The sequence below is a fragment of the Eumetopias jubatus genome, unplaced genomic scaffold (genome assembly GCF_037043125.1).
Source record: "Eumetopias jubatus isolate StellerSeaLion01/CBP00866 unplaced genomic scaffold, mEumJub1_p1.0 scaffold_12, whole genome shotgun sequence".
NCBI lineage: Eukaryota > Metazoa > Chordata > Mammalia > Carnivora > Otariidae > Eumetopias > Eumetopias jubatus.
In genome coordinates, this window is record NW_028274818.1 from 9494309 (window position 1) to 9510951 (window position 16643).

At 40.6% G+C, this 16643-nt stretch overlaps 1 protein-coding gene and 1 pseudogene across 1 annotated transcript in view; both read right to left on the minus strand.

The window, feature by feature from the left end:
* TMCO1 (transmembrane and coiled-coil domains 1) overlaps nt 1-15488 on the minus strand; it is a 52419-nt gene extending 36931 nt beyond the window's left edge. The window contains exons 1-3 of the mRNA XM_028104666.2: nt 15255-15488; nt 14775-14852; nt 9587-9646 (exon numbers count right to left, since the gene is read on the minus strand). Coding sequence (XP_027960467.1) covers nt 9587-9646; nt 14775-14852; nt 15255-15324 — 208 coding nt within the window. The 5' untranslated portion in view covers nt 15325-15488. The remainder of the gene's footprint in view (nt 1-9586; nt 9647-14774; nt 14853-15254) is intronic.
* LOC114210399 (developmental pluripotency-associated protein 3-like) lies at nt 1520-2536 on the minus strand (annotated as a pseudogene).
* Nucleotides 15489-16643: the final 1155 nt, after the last annotated feature.

Consider the following 16643-nt stretch of genomic DNA (forward strand, 5'->3'; position numbering starts at 1 on the left):
TGATACCTTTAAATGGTTGCTAGGGAAATACCTGATCTAAAGTCCATTTTCATTTTTCTCCTCTCCCCACTCCGTTAATCGCATCTCAGATGCTCATATTCATATCCTCTCTCCCCCCACACATGTTCTTTTAACGGCTCTTTTTTTTTTCTTTCAACTCTTAGAAAATCATTAAACTCCTTCTCTCTTTCTTTTCTATTATGACTACCAAACCTTGACTCTAATAACTGCTGGGCAAAGATTTGTTTGTTATTCATTCTCATTATTTTAAAATATAAGATTCAAGGGCGCCTGGGTGGCTCAGTCGTTAAGCGTCTGCCTTCGGCTCAGGTCATGGTCCCAGGGTCCTGGAATCAAGCCCTGCATCCGGCTCCCTGCTCAGTGGGAAGCCTGCTTCTCCCTCTCCCACTCCCCCCTGCTTGTGTTCCCTCTCTAGCTGTGTCTCTCTCTGTCAAATAAATAAATAAAATCTTTAAATATATATATATAAGATTCAAGTTTTGCAAGGATATTCTTTTTTTTTTTTTTTTTAAAGATTTTTATTTATTCATTTGCGGGAGAGACAGAGAGAGAAGAAGCAGGGGGAAAGGCAGAGGGAGAGGGAGAAGCAGACTCCCTGCTTAACAAGGAGCCCGATGCGGGACTCGATCCCAGGACCCTGGGATCATGACCTGAGCCGAAGGCAGACGCTTAACCATCTGAGCCACCCAGGCACCCTGCAAGGATATTCTATTAGACACAATAAGAAGTGAAGAGTTTAAGTCCTTTTAAAGTACTTAAAACACCCTTTTATTTTTAAAGTTTGTAGCTCTTATATCCTGATTAAACTCTACTTTTCTGGGGCGCCTAGGTGGCTCAGTCAGTTAAGCTCAGGTCATGATCCCAGGGTTCTGGGATCGAGCCCCACATAGGAGCCTGCTTCTTCTGCCTCCACCTCCACTTCCCCTGCTTGTGCTCTCTCTCCGTTGAATGAATAAATGAATGAATGAATCCACTTTTCTTTAAGCCTCAATGGTTTAAATGAATTTTAAAATGTCATTTCACATTCAATTTTGCTTTTAGTTGCCAATATTACCAAAACAAAAACAAAACAAAAGCAATTATTCCTAAGAATAAATAAAGATTTTATGTTCCATTCTGGGTTAGATAAGTTTATGAAGACTGGCCTCTCAATACAACCATGTAATCCATGGTTTATATAAGAATAACCCAAGTTCTAATAAACCATTTTGAAAAAAATACCTTTTTTAAAGAGGTATTCAAATAAGTCTCAATTTTAATAAGACCCTCTACACACATTTGCTACTGAAAACTGAAATAGCACATCAAAAAAATTTTATTACGATTGCTGAAAACCGGAAAATCTAGTGTAAGCACCCTGCCCTTATTATGCTCTAACCAAATCACCCAATGCTTTCTGTGTATTCCTTCTAGACAAGTTACTTGGCTTCCAATTTTTGATGTTAGGTTTTATCTTAATGACTTCAGGCCTCTCAAACACACAAGCAACACTCAAAACCTATTAGTACTTCCTTAGGTCAAATCAAAAGAAGTATACTGAATGCAAACTATAGGATTCCTCACAAATTACTGGTATCAAGGTAGAAAAGATACACAAAAGCCAGACCTTGTATCACAGATTATCAAAATATTACACAGTTTGCCTTAACACAGAGCAGCTTTCCCAAGATGCCACAAAATGATCCTAAAATTACTACCAAGAAGAAACAGTATAAGAATAAAGTTTATGTTTACATTGGCTCCATGTCATAATTATTCTCCATGCTGGTATCCTCAGAAAGATCTTTATGATACAGGCAATAATGACAGCTACATCTAAATCTTTCCACTCTTGATTTACCCTCAATTTCCTTCTGCTGTAGATCTTTCTGAAGCTTGGACAGCTGATTGAAGTAGCGCTGGTACTGAATCACTCATATCATCCTTTCCATCCTTTCTTTCTGAGCAGTTAACAAAGTCCTTACTCCACCCCTCCTGCTGCTGAGGATGTGGTCAACGAGCCCCTGTGCTTTCTTCTCTTTGTCCTGCTGTTAGGATGGATATTCTGGTAGAGGGGAAGGGAGTTTGATACTAGGGTCAAGAGTCAATTTACTAAGGTTCTTTATTAATACTTCAGAGATAATTTGAGAGGCAGCTGAGCCTTCCTGGGAATTCTCTTCACTGGGCATCTGAGATGATCCCAGGGCCCAGGCTGGGTAAAGCTGCTTTGGCAAATCCATTGAAAGCCTAGTCACAAACCGAAGCTCCTCCGAGATCTTTGGGTTCCAGTGGGAGGTGATGCTCAAGACTCAACTTGCTACGAAGTAGCCTGGAAAGAACTTTATAGCCCAGGAGTGAGAAAAACCCAAACTCCAACAAAGCATGGTGTGGCAAGTGAAAGAAGAAAACCAAAAAAGTAATTTTTTTAAAAGAAGCTGCTTTCCTACTGGGTATTTACCCCAAAGACACAAATGTAATGTGATCTGAAGGGGTACGTGCACCCCAATGTTTATAGCAGCAATGTCCACAACAGCCAAACTATGAAAAGAGCCAAGATGTCCATCAACAGATGAATGGATAAAGATGTGGTATATATATACAATGGAATATTATGCAGCCATCAAAACCCCCCGAAATCTTGCCATTTCCAACGACGTGGCTGGAACTAGAGGGTATTACGCTAAGCGAAATAAGTCAATCAGAGAAAGACAACGATCATATGATCTCACTGATATGAGGAATTTGAGAAACAAGACAAGAGGATCATAGGGGAAGGGAGGAAAAAAATGAAAAAAGATGAAACCAGAGAGACAAACCCTAAGAGACTCTTAATCTCAGGAAACAAATTGAGGGTTGCTAGAGTGGTGGGGGGTGGGAGGGATAGGGTGGCTGGGTGATGGGCATTGGGGAGGGTATGGGCTATGGTGAGCGCTGTGAATTGTGTAAGACTGATGAATCACAGACCTGTACTTCTGAAACAAATAATATATGTTAAAAAAAAAAAAAAAAAAGAAGATAGTAGAAAAGGAAAAATGAAGGGGGGGAATCGGAGGGGGAGACGAACCATGAGACTATGGACTCTGAGAAACAAACTGAGGGTTTTAGAGGGGAAGGGGGTGGGGGGATAGGTTAGCCCGGTGGTGGGTATTAAGGAGGGAGCGTATTGCATGGAGCACTGGATGTTATACGCAAAGAATGAATCATGGAACACTACATCAAAAACTAATGATGTAATGTATGGTGACTACCATAACATAATAAAATAAAATTAAAAAAAAATATTACAGAGTTCGTGCATTATCAATAGCTAATAAACATACAACTGCTATTATGTAAAAAAGAAGCTGCTTTCCCCTTAAAAAGAAATTGTGTTTGGGCGCCTGGGTGGCTCAGTTGGTTAAGCGACTGCCTTCGGCTCAGGTCATGATCCTGGAGTCCCGGGATCGAGTCCCGCATCGGGCTCCCTGCTCAGCAGGGAGTCTGCTTCTCCCTCTGACTCTCTTCCTTCTCGTGCTTTCTATCTCTCATTCTCTCTCTCAAATAAATAAATAAAATCTTTAAAAAAAAATAAAAAAAAATAAAAAAAGAAATTGTGTTTCCCCAGGGGAATAATTCTTAAAAACATCACATTAGCAGGTAAAATAAACGCAAGCAATTTATTTTGAAATGATAATGTGAATTGTTTATTAGCAGGAACCTTAGGATTTAACACAGGGGAAAATCATGCCTCAATCCCTCCATTTGACAGGAATTTTATACACCCTCCTACTACTGAATTTTGGGAATACAACCTCTAAGAAAGCTGAGGAAACTTCATGGAGAGAAGAAACTAGAAATATGAAGAAGCTACATTTATGTTTTAGAATGACTTGTTATCCCAGATGACAGGCAAAAGGAAAATTTTAAATTCTAAAAGGAAATACTCTAATTAAAAGGAAGCTATATTTCTTGCAGCTATGGGAATCAACTAGTACCAATGATGACATCTATTCTGACCACAGAATGAACAGACATTAAGCCAATCTATTATACATTTTTACTTGACAGCATCAGGTTGTGTACAACAAGATAACATAATTTATTTAAGAAAGGAACACTTCATCATTTACCTTAGTCAATAACCAGTGTCTTTTTTCTGTCAAAGAATGGAAATCAATATAGGAGGCAACTGGGTGGTCAGATCCAACCAACAGTTTTGAGAGGAGAACATTCTCAAATAAGGAAGAGATGATCAAAATAGCAGGTCCCACTCTATAGATTAAAAGAATTAGGTATCCCATGGCAGTTCTACATTCTGAGTTATCTTGAATGGAAAACCAATTAATATAATCTTGAAATTTCATGTAGATTTGGTAATGGAGAGGAAACAAAATTTAAACTAAATGCCTGAGGCAGTCTTCTTTTATGGAAAATCCAAATAGTATAGATAAAGGCCTAGAATGAATATATAAATTCAGGGCCCAAAATAAATTAAATTTCAAAAATTTCCTCCCATATCTCCAAGTCACCAAGAAAAGAGATACCCACCCCAACTCACTCAAGCTTCGGAATGCCTACCCTCCCTTCCCCAGCCATCTTCTGGGGCTATCTGCCTCCTACCATAGTCTTTGTTGAGGGTCAGCCATTCAAAGATTCCTATCACCCCTGCCCTGCCACTACTGACCTAAAAGGCAGCCAATCCATATGCCTTCTCGTGACCTATGGTGTAAAGAGATGAGCTGAGCCAACCAGATTGCTTCTCTCAGAAATTTAAACCAGAAAATCTTGGAATAGTAAATCAACTGTGGGAGCAGAAACAGAAAAATTACAATATAGCACTGGCTCTCAAACTTTAGTTTGTCTAAGGATGTCGGGAAGCTTGTTAAAATAGCAGACTCCTGGGTCCCACATCCAGCGATTCTGATTCAGTAGTCTGGGAGGAAGATTCAGAACCTTTCACTCTTAATATCTCAAGCAACACTGATGTTGGGGGTCTACAGAGCACATTATGAGTAATACTGACATAGGAAGAATCCTAGGATACAAGCAAAAGTTAGGTGTAGGCAAAACCTAAATGCTAGAAAAACACTATAGAGAAAGTGGGGGAAGTTGAACAACAAAAAGAGAGAGAAGTATATATTAATAGTGCAGCCCCAGGGGCGCCTGGGTGGCTCAGTTGGTTAAGCATCTGACTCTTGATTTCAGCTCAGGTCATGATCTCAGGGTTGTGAGACTGAACTCCACATCAGGCTCCATGCTAGGCATGAAGACTGCTTTAAGATTCCCTCTCCCTCTCCCTCTGCCCCTCCACCACCTCTCCCCCTCTCTAAAAAATAATTAATTAGTAGTGCAGCCTTAAAGATATTGGAGTCCACTGTCTCACTTCATCTCAGGGCTTGCTCTGCCTACCAGACTGGCTTTAACACGGTTGCTGCCTTCCTGTAACCAGTTACTTCAGTGTTCCCTGAGTTTTGGATCCCATATATTCTGAAAATAAACCCCTTATTACTTGAGGTAACTTGTATGTAGCCAAAGAGCTAAATAAAATTCATATATCAAAGTAAATTTGTTTCCCTTCTGTGAGAGGGAAATGTAAAACAGCGAAAACATCTGCACCTGAAATTAAGAATGGGGAACCCAGGGGTGCCTGGGTAGTTCAGCCAGTTAAGTGCTGCATCAGCCTCCCTGCTCAGTGGGGAACCTGCTTCTCCCTCTATCTCTGCCCCTCCCCCCCACGCTCACTCTCTCAGATAAAAATAGATAAAATCTTAAAAAAAAAAAAAAAAGAATGGGGAACCTAAGGGGCACCCTGGTGGCTCAGTCGGTTAAGCGTCTGACTCGATTTCAGCTCAGGTCATTATGTCAGGGTCCTGAGATCGAGCCCCACGATGACAGGTTCTGAGCTCACGGGGTGTCTGCTTGAGATTCTCTCTCTCTCTCCCTCTGCCCCTCCCCCCGTGAGCGCATGCTCTCTCTCTCTCTCAAATAATAAATAAATCTTAAAAAAAAAATCTTTAGTTCAAATTTAAGACATTTCAGCTTCAAATTCATGGTTCTACCTAAGACCATCATCAAAGAGCTTCACCTAGTAAAATCAGTGGCATTCTGCTTCTCTTAAACCCTACCATTGCGCTGTGCACTCCCCTCGTACTGAAAACTTCCTTTTTTCAGTGCAGCGGGGTCACTTTCCATAGTTCCCCCCGCAACTACTGTCTATATTCTTGTAAAGAAGCTCAAGTGGGGACCTGAAGAAAGGGAAAGTAAGGGTTGCATAATAACAAAACTGTAGATAGAGTCATTTCACAGAAATACATTGAATTGGTCATGGAAAGTTGCTAGAGATGAACAGCAAATCTGACTCTATACTCATTAGCAACTAGTTCAAAGGGGGAAAAACCCATCGGTTCAAGCAAAGTCCACAAAATAAAAGTAGGGGGTGCCTGGGTGCCTCAGTTGTTAAGCGTCTGCCTTCGGCTGAGGTCACGGTGGGATCAAGCCCCACATCGTGCTACCTGCTCTGTGGGAAGCCTGCTTCTCCCTCTCCCACTCCCCCTGCTTGTGTTCCCTCTCTCGCTGTCTCTCTCTCTCTGTCAAATAAATAAATAAATAAAATCTTAAAAAAAATAAATAAAAGTAAATCAATTATGAGAATCACTGCTTTTCTTTTTTTTTAAAGATTTTACTATTTTTAAGTAATCTCTATACCCAACATGGGGCTCAAACTTACAACCCCAAGATCAAGGGGGTGCACACTCTACCAACTGAGCCAGCCAGGCGCCCCTAACACTGTTTTTCTTGACATTGAAAACTAATAGAAAGTTTCCATAACTGCTCATCAAGAGAGCATCGTGATGTTGTAAATAATGTTCTCAAACGTATTTCACAGTAGTATTACAATAAATTCTATCTGGCTGGGTTTTTCACCACATGCCTAATAGTACAAATGTGAAGGTGAAATAGAGTAGAAGTAATTTTAGGGAGGGTATCCCATGTTCAGGTAATTTACATTTTAGACAGTTTGTGTTGTCAGTTTAAGGGCAGAGAGCAATCTGCCTTCCATTTTTATATCTTTCCTATCCTTTACAGTAAAGCAACTTGAAAGAATGATCCATGTTCAATGCCTTCACTTCCTCACCACGCATTATCTCCTCATGTAGACAATCTGGCTTCTGTCCCCCATCACGCCAATGAAATCATTCTTGCTACTCTCGTTTTGCCTCTTAAGACAATTAACACCTTGGACCCTCTCTGTCCCCTGAAACCCTCCCCACAGCTACGACAAACCCTTTCCAACTTCTCTGGCAATACTTTTGCTGAGCTCCACCTCTGTTCCCTGTTTCCTCAAGACTCTCTCCATCCTCAGCCCTTTCCTTGTCTTACTTTACATGGTCTCCCCGTATATGAACTCACCATGTGTGAATTCAATTACTACTTACAAGTATAGGATTCTAAAGTCTGTTTAAAGCCTTTATCCCTCTATGATAGCTCCCTTCCCCATCCCAATTTGTTACTCCTCCAACATTTCCTCTCCAAATCAGAAATCTGGACTTCTTTGTAGACTCATCCCTCTCTCCACATGCTACATCTAAACAGTCATCAAGTCCTGTTATTCCTACTTCTCTAGATCGGTTGAATCTCTACCTTCTATTCCATTACCACTGCCTGTACCTAAGTTCAGGTTCTTGCCATTTTTGCACCTGAGTTACTTAAAAAGCCTCATGACTTCCTGCCTCCAAAATTATCCCCTCTCTCATTTATCTCCAAACTACTGCCAGAGTTGTCCTCCTTAAAAGGAAGAACACTCCCTGCTTTTATTTATTTATTTGACAGACAGAGAGAGAGAGAGAGCGAGAGAGGGAACACAAGCAGGGGGAGTGGGAAAGGGAGAAGCAGGGAGCCGAGCAGGGAGCCCAAAGCGGGGCTCGATCCCAGGACCCTGGGATCATGACCTGAGCCGAAGGCAGACGCTTAGCGACTGAACCACCCAGGCGCCCCATAAATAAAATCTTAAAAAAAAAAATCTGATGTCAATCCTCTGCTTACGTCCTTTAATGGTTATGGAAAGATGGAAAGCCTTCTGGATACAAGTTAATCTCATTACCTTAGTTTAATTTATAAAGATCTTTATGAACAGGCTCTACTTATTTCTCTAGCCTCATCTGTCTATACTTTATACATACCTTCTTTTGTTTGTTATACTAAACTATAGTTCCAGGTATACACCTTGCTATTTGATCCCCCCATAGTTTTGTATATGCCTGTCCTGCCTAGAATGTATAGCGCTTAAAATTGGATGCTAAAGTTACAAATGACCAGAGCCAAACCCCTTCTCTACCACTAACTTAATCCCATCTATCACTGAATGACTGACTGAGGGCAAATTACTTAATTCAATCTTCATTTTTCTCATCTATAAAAATGAAGTAACACTCTTCACTACTACATACAATTAATTGTTCAGAGAATTCTAAAACATGTATAAAGTGTTTACCTCAGTGTGTTGCATATGGCAAGTGCTCAATAAATTTTGACCACTATTTTATTTATTTATATTTTTATTTAAGTAATTCACACTAAATCTTCAAGATTCAATATTATCTCTTCAAGAAAACCTAATCCCCTAGTTTGGTTTAGAAATCCTTTCTCTTTACTTTTTTAACACTCAGAATATATTTCTATGAACACACTTACTATACTGCACTGGTCTGTTTTCCCTCTCTAGACAGACTTCCTAATAGAATTTTTTCTACTTTGTTTCTCTATGACCCACCAGAGCAACTGACACAGAGTAGACATACAATAGCATCCTGCCACAGAACTAAATGAGTAGGCCATTTAGAAAACACTGGAAACACTAAATTCAAAAGCTTTAATCAGAACAGGATAGTGGCATAGTCCAGCCCGGTAGAATTCTCTTCTAGGATATAATGGCAGTGACGTACGTAGAGACATAGTTTCTGAACAAAACACACAGTTTCACAGTTTTTTTTTCCTAATCTCAGAATCAGGAAGCATCATAAAATATAAACATAAATCATATCTAATCATTTATAAATTGTCTTTTTGGAACAGAATTACATTCTGTAATTAAGCTCTAAATTACACTGAAAAACCAAAAACATGTCATTCCTTTTCAGACCAGATAAAAATTACTCAGCTGTAAATTTCCTACCCCCTGGTGGATTTACATCACCAGTCAATTCTCCATAAGGAAGTCATGGCAACAATACAAGTAACTCAGCCTTAACTGGAAATAATCAACTCAGATATGAAAAAAAAATACACTTTTACAAACTGTGCCAAGAACCCTCAGCCAAATTCAAAAGCCACAACTGTCAGCATCATTTTACTAAAACTAAAATTTCAAAAGCTAAGAGCAAACAGCAACAACTGCTTGAATGTACCCTACAAAATGGACAAGAGAGAATCAAGTAAGATATGTATGCAAGTGCTCTGTAAACCACAAAATTATACAAACATGAGTTACTACTGTTAACAACTTTATTATATTTTCATCACCTAAGAATTTATTTTTTCCAATTTTAAACTTTCCAAATTTCCAAAATTTGTTTTTCTGAATTTTGTGTATACCAATAATTTATCTTACCTATTTTCTTTTTTTGTTGTCGACCAGCTGACTCTGTTATTGTTTCCTTCTTCTTTTCCACTGTAAACAACACAGTAACAGTAAAAATTAATTATGCATTATACTAAAGAAATGAAGGATGCTTTATCACAGCTGAACCAATGAGAGAAGCTCACAAAAAAGTTACACACTGCCTTTCATTATGGTCCTGAGCAAGTCAACTGATCTGCTCCCACAGCTGCTGACAGAAGGCAGACACAACAATCTAAGACTAAGACAACAACACTGGAAGCATCAAACACCCGTAAAGGATTGCATAAGGACACAATAATAGTAACTACTGAAATGTAATAAAAACTAAGATGGCTTTCAGACCATCAGCTGAGGGTGATTGCCGTAGGTTGAGTCTAAGCACAATTTTCAAATTCTGCTCTCTCAGATAACTAAGGTTCATTATAGTTCCACTCTCATATTCACTATAGAAGGTAGGAATTCATTTATTCAGCTATTGGTGCCTAAGTAATGGCATTATTCTAAGTAGATACAAAGATAAACATGATCCTTGCCCTCTAGAGTAATCTAGTGAGGGCAAATAATTGAATAACAATTATAACACAGAAAACTGGCAAGACAGACATATGCATAGGGTAGGGAGATCAAGAGAATCAAAAAAGCTAAACCCAGGGCCCCTGGCTGGCTCAGTCAGCGGAGCATGCAACTCTTGATCTCAGGGTTGCGAGTTTGAGCCCCACACTGGGCACAGAGATTACTTAAAAACAGAGAGAAGAAGCTAAGACCAACTTCTTTGAATGCATTTCAGTTACTATGATGATAGAGTAAAAATAACCTTGTAAAGAGAAATAATGTAATATATTTATATTTTACATTTACTATCATCTATATACCTATCATAGTCCACCTATTAACGGACTAAAAATAGGTATGTCAAAAATTACCTTTACTTAATTTACATTCTTTGTTCTGTATAATATCTTAGCATACTTCCTTTACTAGCAAACAGTACAGTATGTGTATTATTTCTAAAAGTTGCATCAAAGAGAATTGGCAGGTAAGACTTTTTCTCTTAGTACATTAATTATGCTATCTGAATTCTAAAATTAGTATTACTACTTTAACAAAGAGATGTAAAATTCGATTTGACTCCAATATTGCAAGTGAAACAGTAAAGTTCTGACTAAAATAAAATGTGTGTGTGTGTTTGTACTTTCAATATATGCACTGGTGTCTAAGTACTGGTACTCTTTTATGTAAACAAAAAGATAAAACATGACATATACCTATGGGGGAGAAAGACACTTAGAGTGAACCTACTAGTATGAGATCATAAAAGGAAATTAAATCAAATTCTACAAGATGTTACCGAATAACATTTTAAAAGACAAAACTGACAGAAAACATTGAATGTTTTACACTTTATCATTAATATTAACCAAAGAAACAAAAATTTTTCTTTCCCTTCCCAGAAGGACCATAACGTAACTACTTAGCACTTAACCATTACTGCACAAAAAATAAGAAGGCCAGAGAACAGAAACATAAGATGGTACTGTGAACATTAACCTGGTCTTCTCGGGGACTGGACTGAGGCTAGATAAATCTGTTTTAAGGAGACGTCTACGGATAAAGTAGATCCCATAATAGGAAGATCTGACCCTTCTGAAAGACTAAATAAAGGTTTTGAGAGCTAAAGAATGAGTAGGCGTTTACTAGACACAATGAGTTCCTACTAGACAAAAAGAGAAAGTTATTCCAGTTAGAGGGAAGAGCAGATAAGGCCTGGCCCCACAGTAGGAAAAAGACTAGTCCAGAGGATGGAAAAAAGGCCCGAGTGGCTGGAGAATAGACAGCAAGGGATAACCTGATACAGGATGTAGTTGCAGGGGAAGGGAAGAGGCACCAGACCATGCTGGACCTTGCAAGCCCCACCTTTATCCGAAAAGCAATGGGGAAAAATAAAGTATTTTGAGAAGGGCAAGTAACATAAGATATGTGTCTTAAAAAAAAAATTACTTTGGATGTACTGTAGAGAATAAATTTGAGTGGCTGCAGGGAGACCAAAGAGGAGGCTATTGCAGTAGATCATAGGAAACATGACAGACGTTTAGACTATGTGGTGGCGGCAGAACTGGAGAGATGTGGAGAGAGAGCAAACTTTCCTGGAGGAGAACAGTAACAGGGCTTGATGGTGGACTGCACATACAGGGTGAGAGAAGAAAGTATTCAAATCAGCAAATATTTATTGAACATTTACTATGTGCCACTGTTCTAGATGCACAAGATATATCAGAACAACAACAAAAACGCCTTCCTAGTGAAGCTTTCATTTTAGCAGGTGGAGATAAACAATAAACAGTAACACAATACATAAATAGATCATATAATACATTAGAAAGTGACAAGAGCCATGGGGGGAAAGATGGAGATGGAGGTGAGGAGCAGCAGAGGTAGAAGAGATGAGCAGACTGCAGTTTTAAAGAGGGTGGTCAAGACTCACAGAAGTAAACCTTGAACAAAGATTTGAAGAAGATACGAGGGCTAACTAAGCCGATATCATAGAGAAGAACATGCTAGGCAGAGGTAACAGCCAGTAGAAAGCTCTCGAGACAGGAGTGTGGCTGATGTACAGAGAAGAATAGCAAGGTCAGTGTGGTTGAAGCAGAGTGTGTGAGAGAAGAATATCAGAGCAGTTAACAGGGGAAGCTCCACAGGCCACTGTAAGGACTCTGGCTGTTCCTGAGTGAAAATGGGACACCATCACAGGGTTATGAACAAGGATGGGACATGATCTAATAGTTTTAAAACGGATTATTCTGGGGGTACGTGGGTGGCTCAGTCAGTTGAGCATCTGACTCTGGATCTCAGCTCAGGTCTTGATCTCAGGGTCCTGAGATCAAGCCCTGCATTGGGCTCCACACTGGATGTGGAGCCTACTTTAAAAAAAAAAAAAAGATTATTCTAGCTGTTATCTTGGGAGCAGACTATAGGGAAACAGGAACACTTGTGGGAGGCTGCTGCAATAATTCATGCAAAGGATGAAGGTAGTTATCAATGGAGGTGATGGAAAGTGGTCAGACTCTGGATATGTCTCAAGACAGCCCAAGAGTATTAGATGTGGGGTGTGAGAGAAGGGTTAAAGATAACTGCACAAGGATTATGGCCTGAGCAAGTAGAGGGATAGACCTGCCACTGACCAAGATCCTGAAAGCTACGAATGCAACAGCCTTAAGTGAGGAAATAGTATTCAATTTGGACATGTTGGGTTTGAAATGTATATTCGACATTACAGTATAATTGACAAATTGATATGTGAATCTTTATTTGAGCATAGTTGACACACAATGTTAATTTCAGGTGTACAACATAGTGATCCAACTTCTCTTCACATTATGCTATGGTCACCACAGTGTAGCTGCCATCGCTCACCATACAAATGTTATTATAAGGATATACAGATCTTGCATTAAGGAGAGAGGGCTAGGGATATAAATTTGGGAGCCACTCACAAATAGAGCACATGACTAAATTCACCAAGGGAGTGAGTGTAGGGGGATAAAAACAAATTTCGGGTGCCCAACAAGAGGTTGAAAAGAGGAACCAACAAGGAAACTGCAAAAGAATGACCAGCAAGGGGCGTCTGGATGGCTCAGTCGGTTAAGAGTTTGACTATTGATTTCAGCTCAGGTCAGAGTCTTGGGATCAAGCCCCACTTCAGGCCCTGTGCTGGGCATGGAGCCTGCTTAAGATTCTCTCTCACGTTCCCTCTACCTTTCCCAATTCCCCTACCTCTCTTTAAAAAAAAAAATGACCTGCAAAGTAAGAGCAAAACCAAGAGAGTGTGATGTCCTGAAAACCAAGTGAAGAAAGTGTATCAAGGTTTCTGGCTTGCACTATCAGAAGCATGGAGGTACCATTCGTCACGTAGAGAAATACCAGAGGAGGATCACGTTTGTGAAGGTAAAGATAATGAGCTTGGTTTTTAACATGTTGAGGTGCATTATCCACACTGAATAAGTCAAGGACCAGTAAACTATAATTTAAAAAGCCTGAGTTTGGTTTCTAATTCTTTGTTTGCTCTATGAGATTAGTATGTCATTTAACCTCTCTGAGCTTCACTTTCCTTTTCTATAAAGAGAGAATAATATCTATACAACTGATCACAAATGGTTGCTATGTGGATCAAGTGAGATATTGTAAGGAAGAAAACTTTAAACCCTTATGAAGACATAAAGATGTCACAGGATGTAGAAAGTCAGAGGAATTTTAAGATACAAAAGTTATATTTAATCTTTATAAGGCAGAAAAGAACACTGAAAGCACATCAAGCCTATAAAGAGGGCACCTGGGTGGCTCAGTTGGTTAAGCGACTGCCTTCGGCTCAGGTCATGATCCTGGAGTCCCGGGATCGAGTCCCGCATCGGGCTCCCTGCTCGGCGGGGAGTCTGCTTCTCCCTCTGACCCTCTTCCCTCTCGTGCTCTCTATCTCTCATTCTCTCTCTCTCAAATAAATAAAATCTTAAAAAGAAAAAAAGCCTATAAAGAACCATTCACATTATACCTCTAGCAGCCCCCTCAGCTGTGTCCTGTGGAGTTCCTGCTTTATTCAAAGACCACAAACTGTACTTGTTCTTAACCTTTTACTCAAACTGTCCTTCAACCGATCAAATCAAATTTCACAACCAGTCAAATTTCACAACTGAAATTTGCCTTATCCCTGAAGACACTGCTCACCTGAATACTAATCATAATGACCCATTGTTCTCCAAACACATCTTCTCACTACAATTTCCATATTTTTGCACATATCTGATTTTCTTCGCCTGGAATTCCTACCTCCAGCTCATTGTCTATCCAAATTCTAACTATCCAAGAAGGAGGACCAGGCCATCTCCATCACAAAGGCTTCCATGGCTCCTCACAACTGAACAGGATCTCTTCTTTAGAACCACCACAGCACATAACTCGAACTTCTCATGTCCCTTGCTCTATTGCCATTTGTATTATACATTTTGCACAAAAATTTCCAATACTGCATATATAACTCTACATAGCCTTCAATTCAAATCGGATTCATCTTTGTATTCCTATAAAGTTTTTGTATCAGTTGGTGCTCCTAAAATATTTACTGTGAACATGCATTCAGTGAACTTGACCTGTTGAAACTGTATCTAAAGGATGTTGCCATACTCACGTTTTTTACTCTGTTTTTCCACCTCCGCTTTCAGTCTCTTGTACTTGTCTGTCCTGTAAACCAGGACCCAGGTTATACCTGAAACATTAAAAGCAACATGCTAACAGAAAAAATGTTTGCAATGGTCACAGCAAACTTACTGGTGGTCACTGTTGGGTGAGGAGGGATTTCAACTTTTTGCTTTATATTTACCACCAGTTAAGTTTTTTCAAATGTTAAAACAACTGCTCTTCAACCAAAATAACGGAGACATGATATGAAGGTGTCTCCACAAATAAAATCGACCTAAACCGGATTCCACGCTACCCCTGCCGCTCCTGTTCCCGATTGGCCCCGATTCCCTGGAGTAGATGAGCACCCCACCATCCCAAACCCAAGCAAGCAAGGCTCGGGACCACTCCCGTGGTGGCACGAGGGTCCCCAGGCCTAAGATCCTTCCCATGGGGGCTGATCAAACGTCAGAGAAGCAGCCGCTCTCACCCTCGGCAAGAAGAGCCGTGCACACGGAGATAAAAACGATGAGCAGTGTGTCCGCGAACATGGTGCTCATCTCGCACTTTCCTCTCTGCACTCCCACCCGCCAGGGGGGAAGCGCTCGAGAGCCTGCAAAAATTAAACGACAACGACTTCCCTGGATTTCTGGACCACCGAGTAACACTGACAGACTAGAGTCACACTTCCGCTTCCGGGGCACAGCACCGGAAGGGCTACTTCCGGAGAGTTGCGTGGCCGCGCGAATCTAGCGAGAACCACGCTGGCTCGGGGGCTGGCACTCAAACCGAATCTCGCGAGAGCTGGGACTTGAGCTTTCGCGACGGAACTGCGACGACGGGAGCTCGCGCGGTGGCTGTTGCTCGCTGGAGTGATGAAGCGCCCTCCTGTTGGCCCGACTCTACTTGAGTGCACTCGTCTGCGCTTCTGCCTCAGCCCCACCTCTGAGACTGTTTAGGTAGTTTACTGAACGCCGTTAGATGCAAGGCCGTGGATTTGGAACTGGGGACGCGAAAATCAGTTAGTCGTGGCTGCTGGCTTCAAGAAACTCCTGTCCTAGCGAAGGAGAGAAACTTGTACATCCGGTGTGATTAGGGTTTTAATAGAGGTATGGCCAGAGTGCTGCGGTGACCCAGTTGAGGGGGTGGTCAGAGAAAGCTGTGAAAGGAATCGAAGTAATGCTTAGAGGAGTAGGAGTGCTTTGCGGGGGGCCTTTGTAGGCGAAAACGCCGGTGCTGGAGAGTACGTGATGTGTAATAGAGCAGTGAGTGATGTGTCTGGAGAAGGGGTCCTAAACTCTAATGCCTCTGCTGGTTGCATATAAATGATCTTATACGGGCTGGGCAGAAGGAAACGGCGGGAGGTACTAGCATAAATAAGGGAGTGATAATTTTATCCGAAAGGAGCAATTGGTACTCAGATCCAGCCAGTTTCCCTGGGAGAAGGAGCACCCAGTTTTCTTTATCTTCCCGTTTTCCAGGAAAATCCAGAAGTCCTGATTTTATGTGAAAGTTCAATTTATAAATGCTGGTAACTCAAGTTTTTAAATGCTGTATAGGTTAAAGAAAATGTCTTAGAAACTTGGTTTCAGCCTGTGTAGAGGTTTTCAACTTTTTCAAGCTGATTCTGTTTGTACGAGTGTATTTGTGTTTATGAAAATCTGGAAGCTGGCGGAACTGTCTCCCCTTGACTTGTACTTTCTATCATTGGTTCTTTTCTCTTAAACGCCACTGTACTTAGAGTTCTACTTTTGGTCTTTTTTAGCTTTATGTGCATTTCTTTTCTCTTTAAGACTTAGCAGCAGAGAGCCTGTCTCCTTTTAACAATGAATTTCTACTATGTGTCGGGAACAGTGATAGGCACTGTAGGGTCAGAGAG